The sequence below is a fragment of the Littorina saxatilis genome, linkage group LG6 (genome assembly GCF_037325665.1).
Source record: "Littorina saxatilis isolate snail1 linkage group LG6, US_GU_Lsax_2.0, whole genome shotgun sequence".
In the NCBI taxonomy this organism is placed as follows: Eukaryota; Metazoa; Mollusca; class Gastropoda; order Littorinimorpha; family Littorinidae; genus Littorina; species Littorina saxatilis.
Genome location: NC_090250.1, coordinates 14,396,873 through 14,419,679, shown reverse-complemented (window position 1 = coordinate 14,419,679; position 22,807 = coordinate 14,396,873). Strand labels below are relative to the sequence as shown.

At 41.4% G+C, this 22,807-nt stretch overlaps 1 protein-coding gene across 1 annotated transcript in view; it reads left to right on the top strand.

Annotated features, from left to right (window-relative positions):
• Positions 1 to 13,263: 13,263 nt before the first annotated feature.
• The window catches only part of LOC138968578 (glycine receptor subunit alpha-4-like), a 156,767-nt gene continuing 147,223 nt past the window's right edge, over positions 13,264 to 22,807 (top strand). Inside the window, exon 1 of the mRNA XM_070341168.1 lies at positions 13,264 to 15,192. Coding sequence (XP_070197269.1) covers positions 15,032 to 15,192 — 161 coding nt within the window. The 5' untranslated portion in view covers positions 13,264 to 15,031. The remainder of the gene's footprint in view (positions 15,193 to 22,807) is intronic.

Here is a 22,807-nt window from a genome sequence, read left to right as displayed (position 1 = left end):
CTGATATGGTGAGCCGAACTGTTTTGACCAGAAGGAGTGTGCCGTTAAACCCAGTGAGTGAACACAAACATCGATATGCTGCGTTGAAATGTTCCAGCAGAATCTTTTGAACAGACTTTTGCCTACAAATTAACCTTGAAGGGCCCGGAAAACCTCGTTCACCTCAATGTAAACAGTTCAGTGAAAGGAGTGAAGAAAATTGGAGTTGATGTCTGTTGCAACAATGTGTTGTTTTTCTAGACCACACAAGCAAAGTCAAAGTGTGAGTGTCTGGCTTTACGCAGTCAGGTGTAAGAGAATTCCACGCGGGATTCAAGGTTAAACGTTGAGTGAAAAGCATGAAGACAATTGGAGTTGATGTCTGTTGCTGCAGTGTTTTGTCATTCTGCACGACAGGAACAAAGCCGAAATGTGCGGGCTAACTAAGGCAGGTGGCGGAGCATTACAAGCGGAATGTTTTTCTACCGAACTGTTGATCTGGCTGTGTGAACTTCCTCATTTCTTTCCGTGGGTCTGTCTTTGTGATTTCCATTCTTTTTTTCTTTCTTTCTTTCTTTCTTTCTTTGATTTCTTTCTTCCTTTTTTTCTGTCTTTCTTTCTTTCTTTCTTTCTGTCTTTCTTTCTTTCATTTTACGTCCTTCTTTCTTGTTTCTTTCTTTCTTTCAGTCTTTCTTTCTTTGATTTCTTTCTTTTTTCTTTCTTTTTTTCTTTCGTTCTTTCTTTCTGTCTTTTCCCGTCCTTTGTTTTGTTGTTGTTGCGCAGAGCAGTCTTGTTAATGCCTCGCTTTAAACACTATCTTGCTTCTTCGTGAGTGTTGTCTTATGTAGTAAAGTATATTTCATATATATCTTTCTCTCTCGTATTACCTTTTTTTATGTTTCAGTTTTGCATTTATCCAGTCTGTTTAAAAAAAAAATCTTATCCGTTTGACTGCCTGACTGCGTGCTCGCCTGTCTGTCCCTTTGTCAGTCTAGCTCCTCTCTTACTGGCGTGCCGTCTTAATTTACCGGTACCTCGACTCCTTCTTCTTCTTGCTGTCTATACCTATGCTTGCAACTGTGGGCGTGACATAGACGGAGCAAGAGCTGGTCTATATATATAAATGTTTACAATCAAGGTGTTTCTTACAATGAGCTTGCACAGCTGTTTACCTCGCCAGTGTTCTTGTCTCGTTATTGCACCAGAGAAGGGTGCATGTAAACCGCCAGACACTACCAGTGCGCTAGCTTACTCCAAGGGTTGATTGGGATAAAGTGGGGGTGCTGGCTTCTTTCACAGTAAATGTGTAGGTTAATGTACTTACCTGAAGCAGACAGAGAAAGAGATAGACAAAGAGAGACAGAGAAAGAGAGGCAAGAGAGAGTGATGTTGATTAACTGATTGATTGGTTGATTGATTGATCGCGTGATTGATTGATTGCTTGGTTGATTGATTGATTGATTGATTGATTGATTGATTGATTGATCTTTATGTGGTTCACTTAAGACCTTAAAAACATTGGAGGAGAAAGCTAAGATAAAACAAGAAATTCCTCCGATAGGAAAAACACCCCCTATAAAGGGAAATAACCTTCTCAGTTGGTGGCAGTGAGAATGGTTATTTCCCTTTGACCAACGGGGGTGTGCCTCTATAAGTCGTTGTATAATTTTAATCCACCAATAACTCCCTAACCGTGTGTTTGACTGGTCCCAATTTTTGTAAGGGCCGTCTCAGGAATGTATAGAACCTGTTCACCAAGTTTGGTGACGATCGATCCGTTCATTCTTGAGATCTATATGCGAACACCAACACACACCCAAATAATATGTCAGTCTTAATCTTAATCCACCAATAACTCCCTAACCGTGTGTTTGACTGGTCCCAATTTTTTTAAGGACCGTCTCAGGAATGTATAGAACCTGTTCACCAAGTTTGGTGACGATCGGTCCGTTCATTCTTGAGATCTATATGCGAACACAAACAAACACACAAACAAACACATCGAGTGAAACCTATGCACACCCCTATACCGGGGGTGTAATAAATCTGTATGTGCATTTCGTGGCACACAAGCGAGCGGTTGGTTGTGCTTTTTTTCAACCAGTTCTCGCCCAGTAAATGAGTACTCTTGGAAATTATGTTTGAATTCTTGTGTAAGCAAATTCTGAAAAAAAATGCTGTTCATAGAGCCACCATGCGCCTTCGACAGGATCCACACGGCGTCCTACACTTTTCAAGTCAGGAATTTCCATACTTTCTAAAATGGGAGAATACCAAAATCAGCATGCAAGCTCAGAGGAGCATGCATAACGCGTGATCAAGCTAACACCATGGCTACACCGGGGTCCTGCAAGGTATGCTACGCCAAGGAAATAACGTCTCTAGAAGCGGAGATGACAACAACTAAGTCAGCCGAAGATTCCCACGTTAAACAGGAAACAGCAAGGCTGTTGAACTGTGGTTCAATCAATCAATCAATCAATATGAGGCTTATATCGCGCGTATTCCGTGGGTACAGTTCTAAGCGCAGGGATTTATTTATTTTTATTTTTATTTTTATTTTATGCAATTTATATCGCGCACATATTCAAGGCGCAGGGATTTATTTATGCCGTGTGAGATGGAATTTTTTTTACACAATACATCACGCATTCACATCGGCCAGCAGATCGCAGCCATTTCGGCGCATATCCTACTTTTCACGGCCTATTATTCCAAGTCACACGGGTATTTTGGTGGACATTTTTATCTATGCCTATACAATTTTGCCAGGAAAGACCCTTTTGTCAATCGTGGGATCTTTAACGTGCACACCCCAATGTAGTGTACACGAAGGGACCTCGGTTTTTCGTCTCATCCGAAAGACTAGCACTTGAACCCACCACCTAGGTTAGGAAAGGGGGGAGAAAATTGCTAACGCCCTGACCCAGGGTCGAACTCGCAACCTCTCGCTTCCGAGCGCAAGTGCGTTACCACTCGGCCACCCAGTTCAACGCAAGGCTACTCATTCAGCCTGGAAGGATCTGTGTAACCATAGCAACGGGCAGTATTTTGTATACTACCACACTAACGTCGGCCATTTTGAATCACACTCGAACCAAAGTCATTGCGGAACAGGACAAGACGATTTTGTTGTTGTTGGTGTGTGATGTGGAACCGGGCGAAAAGGAACAAAATACTATGTGTTACATTTTTTTTTAATGTTATCCAGTGCACTTTCTTGACGTTAGCTACTTAAGATAGACGGAACTTTCTCAGGTTGGAAGAAATTCCTCGACAAGCATGCATCGAGGCATCGAGGCATAATTGCAATGCATTCTGGAATGTGTGCGGCAATGGCCGACTGCACATGCATCACAATCAGTCACAAATCCATCGCCGTAAACTACCAGAGGCCCTCGGTACGCGTGTGTAGCTGAATTTTCGCCTGCACATTTCCTCAGGATCTCCCTGTAAATACTCTTCTAATAGAAGACTTTAAACTAACTTTACCGCAATTTAAATTGATTTGAAATCGCCCCCGAGTCGGTGAGGCCAAGTTGGCAAAAGGTCTGCGAAATGAACGGTCCCAACAATTTAGTTCTGATGTAGTGTACACTACATTGGGGTATGCACGTTAAAGATCCCACGATTGACAAAAGGGTCTTTCCTGGCAAAATTGTATAGGCGTAGATAAAAATGTCCACCAAAATACCCGTGTGACTTGGAATAATAGGCCGTGAAAGGTGGATGCAGCGCCTATAGGCTGTTGATCTACTGGCCGATGTGAATGCGTGATATATTGTGTAAAAAATTTCCATCTCACACGGCATACGCGCTTTGAACTTCGGATAAGGCGCTATATAAATACCCGTTATGATTATTTATTATTATTAAGTTTCGATTTACAGATTCATCAGCGACTTAAATCCAATAACAAATAGACTGCTATCATTCCAATATATAAAGTATGAAAAATGTTAGAACCGCCGGGTCCAAGTATCTGTGAACGTAACGTTTTGTTTTGTCAATAATTAAACGTTCCAACGGCATACCTTTCTTGTTTTTTGATTTTGTCAGCTACTTGAAAACTCACTCTCTCAAGAAGAGCTCGAAGGGCATACAGGAGCAAAAATGTTACACAGTGGGTTTGGCTTCCTATACCTAGATCAAAAAGCACATTGCTGACGGTCCTGACATTAGCACCAGATGCCATGGTATGTGTTTCTGATAGCGTGAGGCCCGCTTCAAAGGAAGAAGTACTTTTTTTTCTGGCAACAGAAGCGAGAGGGAATAATATGTGCTATAAATCATACGATGTTTGACCAAAGATCTTCACTGAATTCTTTATTGTGTGTAATTCTACCTACGATTATACTAATTCAGTTTGCCATGAATATGTTTGAGGTGAGCCTATTTTGGTATGCATTTTCGTGTGTGAATAAAATTCTTATATTAGTGCCTGCCTAACGGTTTTGCACACAAAGGCTCACATGTTATTGTGCCATGCATTGATATCAATCAGTGTACGTAAATATTGGATAAACTTTACAGCAGGCACTAAAATAAGAATTTCATTCATACACGAAAATGCATACCAAAATAGGCTCACCTCAAACATATTTATGGCAAACTGAATTATTATAACCGTAGGTACACAATAGAAATTAAATGATATGTAAATTTACATGTATACGTGAAATGTAAAGTATAAATTCATGTTACAGAGCATACCGTAAATGTCTACATGCAATTTTGATTCATACTTTACAAAAATATTGTAAATTCAAGTCCCCACGTAAAATGCACAATTTGAGTTCAGAATGTTAATACAATGTATGATATTGGCTTGTGTGTGTGTGTGTGTGTGTGTGTGTGTGTGTGTGTGTGTGTGTGTTTGTTTGTGTGTGTGTGTGTGTTTGTGTGTGCGTGCGTGTGCGTACGTGCGTGCATGCGTGCGTGCGTGCTTGCGTGTGTGCGTGCGTGCGTGAGGTGAGGGGGTAGAGTGAACAGCCTCATTAAACTGGTATCACTGGCAATAAATGTCTACTCTAGTTAAACGACAATACGCCAGCCTTCCTTCTATCACTCACTCCCACAGCAACAGTTGTTACCTTACCAGACTGCCAAACTCAATTTTCAAAAGTAGGTCAGTTCAGCGGGACTCTATGACGTCTGGGAGTAGGAGAGAGTACCCATCGGCAATCGAAAAGCAGGCCAGGGCCGGTGTGCAAGAGTCGAGGTTAGAGACTTTAGACCGGTATAAACTGTACTCTTAATGCTGTTTATTCCAGAATAATGTCTCTTCAATCCACTCCTTGGTATGATGTGCACGACTGAGTAAGTTACCAACTGCCTGGGCCGGAGTAACTTCAGTAAGAGAGAGTACCATCAGCAATCTAAAAGCAGGCCAGGGTCGGTATATGCAAGAGTCGAGGTTAGAGACTGTACTCTTAATGCAGTTTATTCTAGAATAATGTCCGTCTAAACTCGACTCCTTGGCTTGATGTGCACGTGTAAGTTATCACCCGAGTAGGAGCCAGCCGCTGTATAAACTGTATTCTTAATGCAGTTTATTCCGAAATAACTTGATGTCTCTAAACTCGACTCCTTGGCTTGATGTGCACGAGTAAGTTACCACCCGAGTAGGAGCCAGCCGCTGTATAAACTGTATTCTTAATGCAGTTTATTCCGAAATAACTTGATGTCTCTAAACTCGACTCCTTGGCTTGATGTGCACGAGTAAGTTACCAACCGGGTGGGAGCCAGCCGCGGTTGCGGACTGGTTGAAACTGAGGTTTGTTTGTAATTTCAATCATTCCGACAACGTGCCTTGCTTGTCACCCGGTTGGTAACTTTCTCATACACATCAACTCTGCATATCGGCCGTGATTCTTCAGCATCAACAGCACTCACACAACCAGACAGACTAAACAGCTGGCCCTGCAGTCGTTTACATCAGCCACCACTATTTCCCCTTAATAGCGACCTTCCTTTGTGGCTTGCATCAAACTGACTCTGCTTGAAATAGCTATAGACACGTTCAAAAAATGGTCTCCGAAGCAGCAACGGAAGAGTGATGACTTCAAAATGCGCAACTTGCGCGAAAAAGGTTTGGTTTTAAAAATGATACTTATATGAAACACAAAAACGGTACGGGGTTTTGGGGGCTTGCAGAGACATGGCAGGGATAAAAACTTCCTTTTTTTTCTCGACATCAGCCACTTTTTTGCAAGCCTTAAACCTGACATCAGAAGCGCATAAACGGAAGGTGTCAACAACACGTTGTTACTGATGTTGCTGTTGTACTTGTTGTTGTTGTTGTTGTTGTTGTTGTTGTTGTTGTTGTTGTTCTTCTTCTTCTTCTTCTTCTTCTTCTTCTTCTTCTTCTTCTTCTTCTTCTTCTTCTTCTTCTTCTTCTTCTTCTTCTTCTTCTTCTTCTTCTTCTTCTCGTTTTACTTCTGTTATTATAGTCACTACTGCGCTGCAGTTGAACGCAGCTGATGTTTCTGTTCCTATAACTCCTACTCTATCATTACTACTATGAAGACTACGATGAAGATAATGAACGCAAACGCGAATTGTGCTCCTTAAATTGTAAATGCATTGGAATATTTTCTTTCATAAAATCCGGTAGTAACTTTTTGGAGTTGTAGGCATGACACAAGACTTCAGAGGGCACTACAAATGGCAATAACTGACCACTTTCCAGCCTTTTCTTGGGGTCGTTTTCCCTGAAATTTTCAACTGAAAGAAAATTGTCTCCCTACTGGTTATCCGTTATCAACTTCTTGGTCGTCATTCGTGTGAAACCCAGCTCCATTCTTTTAAACTTCAACCGCTGAAGCCTTTTATTAGTAATATTTTCTGTGTGAATGTTTGGTTTTGGGAACTTTCTGTTTGGAAAGCAGGATCCTCTTTCAGACCTTTTCAACTTCATCTTCAAACAACAATGTCCTCCAACCCCCCCCCCCCCCCCCCCCAAAAAAAAAAAAATTAATAATAATAATGATAAAACACAGACATGTAAAGATTGTTTTTATCTGTACCTTCACTCTGTCTCTATATATATATCTTTCCCTGTCCGGCTCAATAGTGTTCAATGTGTTTACCCTTATAGTTTTATAGCAGCTGACAATCAAATTTCTCTCACTGAAAAAACACACAAGATGAACAGTTTATTTTAAATGTAATTGACTTTCATCTTTGATAGATTAGCTGTCCTTTCTGTCGTCGATAAAGATGAAGGACAACTGTTCGTGTCGAGCCTACCAAGTAATCCAGATGAAAGAAAAATAAATTGAGTTGCACCAATTTGAAGTTTGGGGTAGATAAAGGATCACAAGCTATGCTTTTATCTTGCATCATTTACGTAACCCTTTTTTTATACATCTATTTATTGATTGATTTACTTCTTTCTTTCTTTCTTTCTTTCTTTCTTTACTGATTGATTGATTGGGTGAGTGAGTGAGTGAGTGAGTGATTGATTGAGTGATTGATTGATTGAGGGATTAATTGAGTGATTCGTTATCTTTTTTATTTAGTTATCTTTTCTTATTATTACTTTTTATTGATTGATTTATTGATTTATTGATTTATTTATCTATTTATGTATTGCAACACCAACAACAGCAGCAGCAGGACAAAAAACATAAAAACCAGCAAAACAAGAAATTCCTCCGAGGTAGGAAAAACACCCCCGTTGGTCAAAGGGAAATAACCATTCTCACTGCCACCAACTGAGAAGGTTATTTCCCTTTGACCATTAATATGTCCCTCTATAAGTCCTTGTAGAATCTTAATCCACCAATAACTCCCTAACCGTGTGTTTGACTGGTCCCAATTTTTGTACGGACCGTCTCAGGAATGTATAGAACCTGTTCACCAAGTTTGGTGACGATCGGTCCGTTCATTCTTGAGATCTATATGCGAACACAAACAAACAAACAAACAAACACATCGAGCGAATCCTATACACACCCCTATACCGGGGGTGTAAAAATACAATCGGATACTAGTATCCAGACATGCCAACGGATCAGCAAGGGCAGACCTTGCGTGACGTGTCCAGTACCAGAAGTTCGGACTGATCTCGTGGGAGGTACCTTCCATGTCATTAATTTGCGCACGAGGCATAGCATGCATGTATCATTTCCATAGTCGATAAGGAAAATACTGGTAAAAAAACAACTGTTTATGTCTGTAACAAAACTCTAAAATGTCGACAGTAGGCCTCACTATAATATATTTAATATGTGAAAGTGGACAACGAACTACTTTCTCTTATAAACTTATTATGACCAGGTTCCAGCACCAGACAGGCAGAGAGGAAGGAAAATGTACACATCGACAAACATTATAGCTGCAAGTCTACTCAAGGCGATGTTGCCAATTTATGATGGACTTTTGCAATTTTAATCTAGGAATCGTCAACAGACTTCCCTTGCCGTGTTAGATTTACTGCTCATCCAGGAAAGTCGAGTACAGTCCCCTGTTTCTTACAGGCGAGAATTGGCGAGATTGGCGAGTGGGGCGAGGAAGTACCGTTTCTTGGGCACATCTCGCCGCGAGTGACGCTAGAATTCTCGCCTCGAACGCTAGGTTGCTTTGGGCTTGCTCGCTTGGCGAGAAAACATGGCGGCCACGCAGCTGCCCATCCGATTGGCTGTCCATGTTGGGTTTTTTTACCGACCAGTGCAGACGACCTTTTCGGAATCAACCAATGGTGTTTAATTCTTGCGTAGCTAGCCATTAAACCGTTTCATAGACAATCTCGCCTCCTAGCTTCGCGAGCGGCTAGCCGAAAGAATATCTCGCCTGAAAGAAACACGCGTCAGGTCTCATGTCTTGAATTCAATAGCACATTCCCTTTTAGACCTCTTAGACCTGTACTTTTCTGAGAAATTCAGCAACAGGCCTTGGCTTTATGGGTACTTGCTATTGCCTTCTGGACGTCTAGTCTTGTGTAGAAGTCAGCAACATGCCCCATGCCTTGCGTTACTATAAAAAGACACTTGCCCTTGACTTTAAAAAGTTAAACTCATCTACCATACTTTTCAATGCCCACTGGAATGGGGGGGGGGGGGGGTCTCTTGCCTTTTGCACGTATAGTCTTCTGTACAGAAGTCGGGAACAGGCCTCATGCATGCCTTGCTTTTATATATATAGACAATTTCCTTTATATATAGACACTTGCCTTTATATATAGAACTGTGCCTTTGCCTTTAAACACATTTACTCAGATCCTCTGGTACGATATTCAGTAACAAGTCGTGTTTTCATAGGTACTTGCTCTTGCCTTTGGCACCTATAGACTTCCGAAAGTCGACAACGGGTCGCATACCATGCTTTGATATATACATATATATATAATTGTTTTAACCTAATTTCTTGGTTAAAACTTGTCTAAATTTCTAAATTCTTTCTTAATAAATATCAATTCCACACTTTGGCCTTAAATCAAAGTGTTTCCCTTCACAGATATTCCCTTGGGGTTGTCAGATGAGGGTAGTCTCCCATGCCAACAGAAGCTACCATTCAGAGAGTGGTTTGCTTCTTAGTTGGATACCATGGGTTGACAACTCTCGCCATCAGTACCACCTGACCACTGATGAGACACAATAGTGTCGAAACACGTGTCTGGTCTAGGTACAAAAACAATGGTCCTCCTCAGGACTAGATTACCTTGTGATACGTCCCCCACTATTAAGGGACTTTGCTCTGTAAATCTCGGTCCCCCTTGAGGAGGGTCTGATGCTCCCAATAGGCTGTCTGTGAAGGGATACTTATTTCTCTCTCTTTCTCTGCTAAGAGATTTTAACAAATCTCGGAAGAAAGTCTCTGCTGACTTTCAATTGTTTCTTTCACAATTTCTGATGTTATATATATAAAACATCAGAAATTGTGAAAGAAACAATTGAAAGTCAGCAGAGACTTTCTTCCGAGATTTGTTAAAATCTCTTAGCAGAGAAAGAGAGAGAAATAAGTATCCCTTCACAGACAGCCTATTGGGAGCATCAGACCCTCCTCAAGGGGGACCGAGATTTACAGAGCAAAGTCCCTTTGTGGGGGACGTATCGCAAGGTAATCTAGTCCTGAGGAGGACCATTGTATTTGTACCTAGACCAGACACGTGTTTCGACACTATTGTGTCTCATCAGTGGTCAGGTGGTACTGATGGCGAGAGTTGTCAACCCATGGTATCCAACTAAGAAGCAAACCACTCTCTGAATGGTAGCTTCTGTTGGCATATATATATACTTGCTTTTATGTATAGAAAACTGCCCTTGCATGTAATACAAATACTCATCTATTCTCTTGTTTACAATTTAGTAACAGGCCTTGTTTTCTTAGGAACTATGCGCTATGCTCTTTCCGTTTGGACCTATAGTCTTCTCTACTCAAGTCGGGAACAAGCCTCTTGCCATGCTTTTATATATAGACACTTGCCCTTATGTATAGAAACTGTCCCTTGCCTTTAACACCTATAGTCATCTATCATACTTCTCAATGCCCACCGAAAAAGGGCGGAGGGGAGGGGAGGGGGGGGGGTATGTCGATTGATGCGGGGTGCAAAGACCGACACCGGCAAGTTCCTTTGAAGACGACCAAGTGCTGATTCTGGTCCGTGTAGTGTCACACTGGCTGTAGACACCACGAGGCCGCACGGGCCACTACTATAGAGCGAGCTACCAGCACGCGCCTCGCACGCGCCATGGCACAGAGAGAGGCTAAAGGGAGAAAAAGGCGCCCTAAGAAAATGGTGTTCGTGCCGTTACCACGAGGGTGCGACTGTGCACAGCCTAGGCCGTGAGTAAGCTCGTGCAATACGTCAGTTCAAAATATTGGCTGTACCGTTCCTCTTCTGTGCCGTCTTGTCGTCTAGGAGTTTAGGCGAGCCCAGGGCTGTTCAGTTCCGACGTGGATAGTTTCCTTTTTTTTTGCTGACGTCATTGTTGTACACGCAGACGTTCAGTCTGATCTTCAGTTTAGAAAAAGAGCCGTTTTTGGAATTGAAACTTTTCTGTGCGATTTTACTTTTTTTATGAATTTTTGAAAGTTGTGAGTTTTGTTTCGGATATCACGATTGTGAAGATGGCAAAGAGGGGGACAACTTTCAAAGCCTCCAGGGAAAAGCATTTAGATGCATGCTCAAACATAAACTTGGAATAATAACAGTTGGACAAGTTTTTTTTATTGTGGACATTTGTATTGTGTACTGTGGGGATAAACTCTTCACGGTTTCGCCATTGCCCCGACAACCAGGTAAGTAATGAAATGGAACACGTTTTACTAAAGCTGGGTGTGTATAATTATGCATGCTTTTACTGTATATACACGTAAGAAATGTCTCTTACCGAGATGGTTTTAATCTTTTTGATTGCCCAGTGACAGATCATCATTGGAAGCATGATTACCAACCAGCCTTAAAACTCTTCTAATGACGCGAAGTGACTGTTTTGAGCGATTGACTCGGGTTAACCTTTTATTTTGTATTGCTTTTGAGCGGTGGTTGTATTCACAGGAAGTGCAGAGTGTGTGAAAGTGGAAGTAATGATTCCATTTACGTGAAAATCCGGCGCCTCATTTCCGTCTCATTTTCTCAGCAACATCAAACCGTGAATAAAAAAAGCGGATCGTTTCATCAAACTGTCAGGGGTTTCTCTGTACACAGACGGTCTCAAGGGGGTTGTTTCAACGGCTCCTGAGTTCGATTATTCTCGCCTCCGGAAAGGATTTGTTGAAACATTGATTCTGACAAATAAAAGAGCAGAAAGCCGCTTGAAACAGGCGAGTTTATTTTTGTCTATGAATTTGTTTCGCGATTTAACAGAACATGCTTTTATTTGAGAGCAAAACGCTGCTTGAAACAGGCGTGTATACTTTTTTTTAGCTGAATTTATGTTCCGTGATTTCGCAGAACATGCTTTCATTTGAGAGCAAAAAGCCGGTTGAAACAGGCGCGTATATTTTTTTCTCTGAATTTATGTTTCACGATTTAGCAGATCATGCTTTCAGGTTGAGTTTTTGTAATATTACTCTGGGGAGTTTATCCACAGTGGATTGGCAATAAGGACGATTTAATGGCTATATTCTGTGACAGCTTAATATTCGGGGATCAAACGCTCATGTCCCGTCTTTGCCGTTTGGAATGATATTAGCCGACATGTTGCTTAAAATGTAGCATGGCACACCCTGAGTTTGAATTGTGAAACAGCCGCTGTAATATCAATTTGAATTATTGATAGAACGGATGCTTTAGCGATTTGTTTTCATGTGTGGTAATACACTAACACTTACGGTTTAAAAGTCTGTCAGAGACACTCTGAAGGATTTCTTGGTTGTCGTGTTTTTGGTTTGTGTGGGTGGGTATTTATTGTTTGTTTGTTTGTTTGTTTGTTTGTTTAAGCGACTGGTAGGACATATAACATGTGGCTGTTGCGTAAAGTAATAGGACAGACCCCACTTTTTTTCTTCTTCTTTAAAAAAAACAAAAAATTGCAACCAACAGGATAGACATCGTCGAAGGTTTTTCAAGACTTGAAACTAACAGCATGCCGTTAAGAGGTCTTTAACATTGTAACTGGCACTGGATAGAAAAGGCAGACGTTTTTAGTGATGTTTGTTTTAAACTAGTACACATTCGGCAGCTAGAGAGAGTCAATCCTGCACAGAAATACCATAGACAATTCAAGATACATTTTGTTCCCATACTTTTTATGAGTATGAATAATCACATAAATCAAATGAGAAGTGTTAATTGTCAATAAAAGTCACTACATATAATAACCAAAAAACAAGATGAACTTGCTAACGTTCCAAAATTCGGATTAAAAAAATCGAGAAAGGTTAATTTTTGGGACGTTTAAGTAATGTCAATATTTAAACGTGTTGATAACAAACCTTTCCTGTTTTGTTTTGTGTGTGTGTGTGTGTGTGTGTGTGTGTGTGTGTGTGTGTGTGTGTGTGTTTTAACATGTGTGTGTCTGTGTGTGTGCATATGTGTGTGTGTCCGTGCGTGTGTCTGTGTCTGTGTGTGTGTGTCTCTCTGCTTATGTCTGTGTCTGTGTGTGCATTTGTCTGTGTGTGTGTGTGTGTGTGTGTGTGTGTGTATGCGTGTGTGTGTGGGTGTGTGTGTGTGTGTGTGTGCGTGCGTGCGTGCGTGCGTGCGTGCGTGCGCGCGAGCGTGCGTGTGTGCGTGCATGCGTGCGTGCATGCATGCGTGCATGCATGCGTGGTTGTTGTTGTTCTTCACATAATAACCGTTTTCTTTGTTATTTTTGTCGTCTAATCCACAGTCCAGCTTCAACACTTGGAGGCGTCCTTCACACCAATGCCAAGGAAACCCGAGACTGACGCTGGGTTTGTCGAGACCTGAGCAATATCCTGTCACAGGCCTGACCAGGACCTTTCCCCATCGATCGAGAGTGTGGTGTTAGCTGGCCTGCTTACCACACTTTGGTCAGCTCTTGTCCGAGCCTAAAAGCGGCCGGAGGTTCACCGGACAGACTGCAATTACTTGTGTAAGCCGAGGCTGTGGATGGACCTTCGACTGACCCCACAAATTCGAAGTAGAGCCCCAAACGGGAAAGTTTTACTGACCGGGAAAGGAGCTGTTAACTATAGAAATGTTATGAGTGTGGTACAAAACTGACTAAAGTAAGGCGTGTAGTGTGGAGAAGATTTGTAATAACATGCTGAAGAGTGTTAATGAAAAATTCCCTACAGTTCAAAATCTATGGGACTATACTGACTGTGTGTGAAGTCAACTAAACTCTGCTTACTGAAAAAGCGAAGCTGAACTGCAGTGTCATTAAGAGTGACTGTTTAACAGTTGAAGAAAAATCACACAGAGTCGGACATAGCTTCTTGCTAAACCAAACTAACCAAGATTTCCAGTTGAAGGGATGTTGGAAAAATAACCAGCCAACCAACGAACCAACCTAGATTATTTTTTTTGATAGTCTAGATTTTTGACCTTTAAAGCACAGAAGTCCTTTGAAGGCACTTTACGGACTTTTTGTGCCAACTAATGCCAGAAGTTAAACCTGAGTTTCACCATCCAGCGAGACCCGTCCTATGAGCCAGTTAGTATCAACCTGGAGTTTATCAAAAGAGAGCGCGGAACCACAAACTGGGGAGACTCTCTGAAGCTTGATTGCAGTCTGTTGCCGCACGGAGCAACACCTGTAGCATCTCTGTGACTTTCCCACTGCCGTGCGATGTGTCTGTGTGTGTGCAGCACGTGAGCCTCGGTAAACTGAGCGTAATCAGCGAGGAGAAGTGTTCAAGCTGAATTGACGCCGTCGGATTTCACCGCTGGGATCCAGTGTGAAGGAGACAACGTGATCTTCAGTGTGAGCGAGAACTAGGACTTGAACTTCGCAGGATTTTTTTTAGTGAAATGTGATTTTTATGTTGAGAGTGACGCAAAAGCTCTTAGCCGGATTTAACCAGCAGAATCCGCAGTGCGCAAAGCGGGCGTGGAAGACAACGTGATCTTCACTGAAAGCAAGAGCCAAAACTTTAACTTAGTTTTGAGGACTAGTTTTGATGACTCGTAAGGATGACTAGTGTTGATGACTAGTGTTGATGACTAGTTGTGATGACTGGTCTTAATGACTAGTTTTGAGGACTAGTTCTGATGATTGGTTTTGAATGTGTAGTGTACCATTACAATTTTATAGAGAATAATTCCGAGGAGGTCCCAAGGACTCAACACCCTTCTTTGCGTCAGTAATTTTAGACCTCACTGGAGTGTACCTTTAAAATTTGGCCAAGAACCGTTCTGAGAAGGTCCGGCCCGGATAGCCAGCCATATCGGTTGAAGTGACCGTAGAAAACAAGAAACCAACCAACCATCCCGCAACACCTGCGCCAAAAAGTTAATGCTTCATTGGACTGTACCTTTAAGACCTCTTAGACCTGTATTTTTCTGAGAAATTCAGCAACACGCCCTTGCCTTCATAGGTACTTGCTATTGCCTTCTGGACGTCTAGTCTTGTGTAGAATTTGGCCCCGTAGAACCATCCGGAGAAGTTCCCAAGGATTCGCCACCATCGTTTCTACGAAGATGCGACAATCGCATCGTCCGAGCGGCTTGGCCATGGAGTGCCCAAGCGGGCAGAGCATCATTATGTGGTCAGTGAAGTGTTCGTGGTTCGTCGTGTTACTGCTTCTGGTCTGCCCTGGACTTTGGGGTTCTGACCGCCCAGGCAGCGGCCCTTCTAAGAGGTGAGTTGATGCATGTTTGTATACATCTGTCGTCTTTACGGAGAGTTGAAAATCAAAAGAATACTGTACTCACCAATACGAGGACAGCACACACACTAAACTATGTCAAATTTAGCCGATGGAGGCTTCTTCAGGACTGACCGGCACGGTTGGCCTAGTGGTAAGGCGTCCGCCCCGTGATCGGGAGGTCGTGGGTTCGAACCCCGGCCGGGTCATACCTAAGACTTTAAAATTGGCAATCTAGTGGCTGCTCCGCCTGGCGTCTGGCATTATGGGGTTAGTGGTAGGACTGGTTGGTCCGGTGTCAGAATAATGTGACTGGGTGAGACATGAAGCCTGTGCTGCGACTTCTGTCTTGTGTGTGGCGCACGTTAAATGTCAAAGCAGCACCGCCCTGATATGGCTCTTCGTGGTCGGCTGGGCGTTAAGCAAACAAACAAACAAACAAACAAATCTTCAGGACTGACTTACAAACTTTTGCATGAAGAAGCATCCAGAGGCGAGAATTTGACAAAGTTTTGTGTGTGCTGTCCTTGTATTGGCGAGAATTTGACAAAGTTCTGTGTGTGCTGTCCTTGTATTGGCGAGAATTTGACAAAGTTTTGTGTGTGCTGTCCTTGTTACTTGTATTGGCGAGAATTTGACAAAGTTTTGTGTGTGCTGTCCTTGTATTGGCGAGAATTTGACAAAGTTCTGTGTGTGCTGTCCTTGTTACTTGTATTGGCGAGAATTTGACAAAGTTTTGTGTGTGCTGTCCTTGTATTGGCGAGAATTTGACAAAGTTCTGTGTGTGCTGTCCTTGTTACTTGTATTGGCGAGAATTTGACAAAGTTCTGTGTGTGCTGTCCTTGTTACTTGTATTGGCGAGAATTTGACAAAGTTCTGTGTGTGCTGTCCTTGTTACTTGTATTGGCGAGAATTTGACAAAGTTCTGTGTGTGCTGTCCTTGTTACTTGTATTGGCGAGAATTTGACAAAGTTCTGTGTGTGCTGTCCTTGTTACTTGTATTGGCGAGAATTTGACAAAGTTTTGTGTGTGCTGTCCTTGTTACTTGTATTGGCGAGAATTTGACAAAGTTTTGTGTGTGCTGTCCTTGTTACTTGTATTGGCGAGAATTTGACAAAGTTTTGTGTGTGCTGTCCTTGTTACTTGTATTGGCGAGAATTTGACAAAGTTCTGTGTGTGCTGTCCTTGTTACTTGTATTGGCGAGAATTTGACAAAGTTTTGTGTGTGCTGTCCTTGTTACTTGTATTGGCGAGAATTTGACAAAGTTTTGTGTGTGCTGTCCTTGTTACTTGTATTGGCGAGAATTTGACAAAGTTTTGTGTGTGCTGTCCTTGTATTGGCGAGAATTTGACAAAGTTCTGTGTGTGCTGTCCTTGTTACTTGTATTGGCGAGAATTTGACAAAGTTTTGTGTGTGCTGTCCTTGTTACTTGTATTGGCGAGAATTTGACAAAGTTCTGTGTGTGCTGTCCTTGTTACTTGTATTGGCGAGAATTTGACAAAGTTCTGTGTGTGCTGTCCTTGTTACTTGTATTGGCGAGAATTTGACAAAGTTTTGTGTGTGCTGTCCTTGTTACTTGTATTGGCGAGAATTTGACAAAGTTTTGTGTGTGCTGTCCTTGTTACTTGTATTGGCGAGAATTTGACAAAGTTTTGTGTGTGCTGTCCTTGTTACTTGTATTGGCGAGAATTTGACAAAGTTCTGTGTGTGCTGTCCTTGTTACTTGTATTGGCGAGAATTTGACAAAGTTCTGTGTGTGCTGTCCTTGTTACTTGTATTGGCGAGAATTTGACAAAGTTTTGTGTGTGCTGTCCTTGTTACTTGTATTGGCGAGAATTTGACAAAGTTCTGTGTGTGCTGTCCTTGTTACTTGTATTGGCGAGAATTTGACAAAGTTCTGTGTGTGCTGTCCTTGTATTGGCGAGTACAGAATTCTTTTGTTTTTCTACTTTGTGCATCTCACCCACAGTCACTTTGTTCATCTCACCCACAGTCACTTTGTTGTTCAGATTTATGGAGAGTATGAATGTATACATGCATGTACATCTGCCGTATTTGTGGAGAGTGAGATACGTTTCGTTTTGGTCTAGTGTCAGTGTCTTGGGGAGGGGTGGCGGGGAGGGTTAAAGAATCGGGGGGGGGGGGGGGGGGGGGATTTGATCATAATGACTCCATCGTCTACATCTTGCCTGCAGGTGAATTATGACCATTTGCTCAACAACAAGAACAACGAGAAGATAAGATACAGGCACACGTTGAGGCAATCAAGCAGACAAGCAGACAGAACCTTTTTCCTCTTATTTGCACTACCACCTTCCCGCCTCCCTCTCTCTCTCTCTCTCTCTCTCTCTCTCTCTCTCTCTCTCTCTCTCTCTCTCTCTCTCTCTCTCTCTCTCTCTCTCTCTCTCTCTCTCTTTAACGCACAAACACAGAATCACTTTTTTCGGTCACATGATTTTCTGCTGTTATACTGCAAATTGCATCATTGTTCACTTGAAACTATGCTTTTTCTTTTAAAATCAGTCATACCCATCTGAGACCATCATTCATTATAACGTCATGGCCGCTTGCTATAAGCGATCAGGTCACGTAGCTATATTTAGCTCAGCGCCCTTTCGAGAAATCTAACTCCTCATTGCGCATGAGGAAAAAACAACTGATGGAGGTATTTTCGAACATCATGTATCGATTGTGAGGAAAAACACTTTTAATCTCATTTCAAAACAGACAGAAATATGCCTTTGGCCATTTTCAACTACGAAGTGCATTCGGTCACGTATTTGTCGACCTCTTTCGCACTCTGCTTTATCGTAAGCATCATTGAGGAAAATATGGCATGTCTTCTAGATTAAGTAAATGAACCTGCACTCTGACATCCGAGGTGATTCGGTGCATGCAAATAAAAACTGTGACGCAACATGTTTCTTCAAGCAGATCAAAGTATTTGTTCAGAAAGTGTCATTAATATCGCAACTTTTTTTTTCTAGCTTTGTTTGCGAATGCCGTGTGTTTCCGTAATCAATGATGAAGATTGGGACACATTGTATTTGCAGCAAACTCATTTCTGACAAGTGAATATCCGTGAACGTATTGACTGCGGGATAGACGGATTGTGCAACCCACAGTTCCGGTTTCTGCTGGCTTTGGAGTGTGTTTGTCTTCCGGAAAAGAAATTGACAGGTTAAAAAAAATCTTTGCGTGATTATCTACGCATAATCTTTTGCTTTATGGCACACTAAATCTCGGAGCCACGATGGCATGTCTATTTTTGACTGAGGGATAAGCTTCGTTAAAATATCTCCTGGAATAAAAACTCCCGTTCCCTTATTACAAGCTAATCACACCCACTGTTTGCTGTTAGTTTGGAAAACGGTGGAGAGAAGTCAGATCAGGATAGATTTATGTTGTTAGGAGGTGGGATGCTGTGGAACTGATTTTTTTAAATGGTATAGTGTTGTGTGTGTGTGTGTGTGTGTGTGTGTGTGTGTGTGTGTGTGTGTGTGTGCGTGTGTGTGCGTGTGTGAGCATACATGCGTGCGTGCGTGTGTGTGTGTGTGTGCGTATGTGTGTGTATGTGTGTGTGTGTGTGCGTGCGTACGGGTGCGTGCGTACGGGTGCGTGCGTGTGCATGTGTGTGAGCATGTATGCGTGCGTGTGTGTGAGCGTGCGTGTGTGTGTGTACGTGCGTGCGTGCGTATGTGTGTGTGTACGTGCGTGCGTGTGTGTGTATGTGTGTGTGTGTGCGTGCGTGCGTTCGTGCGTGCGTTCGTGCGTGTGTGTGTGTGTGTATGTATATGTGTGTGTGTGTGTGCGCGTGCGTGCGTGTGTGTGCGTGCGTGTGTGTGTGTGTGTGAGCATGTATGCATGCGCGTGTGTGTGTGTGTGGGTGTGGGTGTGTGTAATTGGTTGAAGAGAAGGGGTTTCATACAGCTGCTGCGCTTGCATACAGTTTCTATGCCTCCAAAACCGATACATATTGCGTAATTGCAAATCAAATCGGTCGTTTGTGTGTGGGTGTGTGGGTGTGGATGTGGGTGTGGGTGTGTGTAATTGGTTGAATAGAAGTGGTTTCAAACAGCTGCTTGCATACAGTTTCTGTGCCTCCAAAATCGAAACCATTGCATAATTGCAAATCAAATTACTTTTTCTCTACAATGAAAAATAATCTCTTTCACGAAAGCGTAACAGCTGCAATAATTCTTTTTCGCCTTAATTTCATTACATGATTGAAAAAATCCTATGTTCACATGTCTATTTCTGAAAGGTTCATTTATCACGTGGTGAGATATGTCATATATGGGTATCTTGTTTATGCAAATCATATTATCCTCATGATACATCTTGCTTGTAATACACTGGGCAACTCTACCATATATTTAACCATTACCCATTATTATTACCTACAGAAGAAAAATAATAATAGCGTGTCGGAATCTCCGCGTTAAACCTGGGATGATAAACAACTAAAAAATTCAATGTAACCTGACAAAGATTCGTTCCTTCCTTGCTTGGGTCTTTGTTCTCCTTCCTTCCAGTCTTCCTTCCTTCCTGCCATACTTTTTAATGTCCTTCCATCCTTCCTTCCTTATTTTATCCATCCGTTCATTCTGTTCTTCACACGTTCAGTCAGTCTATCATTCATTCAGAGTCGGCTTGTAAATCAGTTTTATTTGAGTCAGCAGTGTTTGGTATTATTGGCCTATTACTTTTCTTTCTCATTCGGAGAAAACAGCTCGTAATATTATATAGTATGTAAAATAAAGTTAAAAAACAAAGGAATACTGTACTCACCGATACAAGAACGAGACAAGACAGTACGAATTTTCGCTTATGGAAGTAAAATATGTATTAGTATGTACATGTAAAAATAAATATGTACATGTAAAAATAATATGTATTAGTTTACTGTTTTTTCACAAATACTGCACAGAAATTCGATCAACCTATGCATTAACCAGAGAATAGTCCCCAATGAAAAACACACACAATTTCCTAGCTTTTTTTTAAAGCCTGAAACTACTCTCTCGGTTCTTCAAGCATTTAAAGTCGGTTTCAACAAAAAGGGTCAGACAAAGTGACAAGTCTCAAACTTTGTCCAAAGTATTCCAGACAGCCAGGCGTTGTGTTGTATACAAGCACTTGCATTGTGGCACTTCCTCCGGAGAAAGAGATGTCAGCAGGAAGGGCTGAAGATGATCGATTCTTTCAAACCTACTTTCTTCGCCTTTGTAGAGAGGATTTCGCCTTCTCGTATAAACTCAGTATCGCAAAAACCAGCACCAATCCTAAGATCTTAGAAACAAAGGGACGTAAGTACTTCAAATAAAAGACATGTGAATCAAAGAGTAAGTGAGAGATACCTATAGCACCTGTACCTTCATTTCTTCACTCAACTCTTAGTCCATTAGGTCAAACAAAAATGTATGTTGGTTTAGGGTAACGCGACCAAAAAAGTTAGGGTCGGTAGGTCGGCTTTTTTTTTATTTTATTTTTTTTATTTTTTTTTTTATTTAGTCGAATTTAAATGGAGGTTATTTCCCTTAGTCTCGGTATGGTTCGCAAAATGTGCCAACAGGTTTTTTTTGGTTCTTTTGATAAATGAAAAAAAAGTTTTAGGGTCGGCGGGAAAAAATAGGGTCGGTCCTGTTACTCTAAACTAACATTATATTTTTATTTGGCCTTAATTGATTTCTAGATTTTTTTAAATTTTTATCTTCCAACTCAAGTTAATTCCTACCTTCATTCCTTCCTTTCTTTCTGTCTTTCGTTAAAATACTATACATCGTTATTACGGCGGCGTACGCGTTTTATTTTTACAACAGAACCTATCTCGTCAGAAGTCTGTAGCAGACGTGTGTGTATACTTTCCACAAGTAGAAGAAAAGTGTGACTCACGATACTGTCAACGGTTAATTACAAAGTGGAAAGGAGGGTATCTGACACAAAGCCCAGCTTATCGGCTACCTTCACGCCTTCAACTTCTGTTGCAGTCTCACGCTGGCAATTTTTTTTCTTTTTTCCTTTTTTTCTTTTTTTCTTTTTCTTTTTTGCCAAGGCGTGAAATAGCACGTAGCATCCTCTTCCCCCTTTTGCACGCAGGTCTGATAATCTTCCGCCTCGTGTATCGGTCACCGATAGCGTCTTATCTCTGTGTACTGATTGCGTACGGGGTTAGGATTTTTTTTCTGGAACTCTTGCTATTTTCCATTGGGGGTGGAGGGGAAGGGGAGGGGGGGGACGGAGTAGGGGATGAAAGAAATAGAAAGAAATGGGGGTCCTTAACGTCCTCACAGGAAATTTTCCTTTTAGGGACATGAGTTGGTGATACGCTAAAAATAGGGGATGAATGAAGAGAGATTGGTTTTGGGGAGGGCGGGCATGGGGAAGGATGAAGTGTAGTAAGGTCTTTCTTTGCATGAATTTCAAGAAAAGCAGCTATTTCATGCAGGAGGGTTTTCGAAGAGTAAGCTTTCAAACTCAAAAAACAAGACAGGTTACTTATTGGAACGTTCAATTTTTGACAATGCAAGATTTCTTTTTTATTCTGGATTTTGCAACGTTAGCAGTCTATCTGTTTTGCAATGTAAGCTATCAAAAGCTACGAGACAGCGAACTACTGCGGCTTAATCCGAAGAGATTTAATAAGGCGAATAGCAATATTGTGTACAATAAAATGGACCTCTGTTAAAGTATTATTTACGAACGTGAGTTTTAAAACCAACTTACTTATTGACTTAAACAGAGATTAAAGAAACACCCAGTGAAGTACGAGTAAATAATACAGACACAAGTGTATTCAAGACTCATTGACAAGAACATCCAGAAAAGATTTTTTAACTTATGGAAAGAGATTATGATTTTTGACAAGGGTTCTGTGATTGTAGTTGATAACGTTTCAGTCAAGCAGTACAGAAGATGATGTGGATGAAGAAAGAGATCTGTTTGGTGATAATAGTTTAAATAATGAAGTTCTGAATGCACCCATTACAAAAGAGGAATTTATAAAATGTGTAAAAAAATTGAAAAACAACAATGCGTGTGGTCAAGATAAAGTTATTAATGAGTATCTGAAAGCCTTTAACGAGGGGATGACTGATATTGTTGTTAAGTTGTTTAATGTTGTGTTACAGTCTGGTAATGTTCCTACTCAGTGGTCCATTGGCGAAATTATCCCGCTGTATAAAAATAAGGGTTCCCAAACAGACCCAACTAATTATAGAGGAATAACAATACTTAGCTGCTTTGGTAAACTATTCACTGCGATTTTAAATACCAGATTATCGACTTTCTTGGAACTTAATGATAAGTTAGGTCAAGAACAGACAGGATTTCGTGCTGGTTTTTCAACATTAGATCATATCTTTACTTTGCATTGTGTTATAAATTTTTTTCTCCAAAAGAAAAAGCGTTTGTATTGTGCATTTGTCGACTATGAGAAAGCGTTCGATAAAGTTCGGCGAGCACTTTTATGGGAGAAATTAGTTAGCTTTGATGTTAATGGAAATTTTTTGAAAACTGTTAAAAATATGTATGATAAAGCAAAATCATGTATTAAAGTTAAAGGTGAATGTTCTGGTTATTTTCCTAGCATTTGTGGGGTCAGACAAG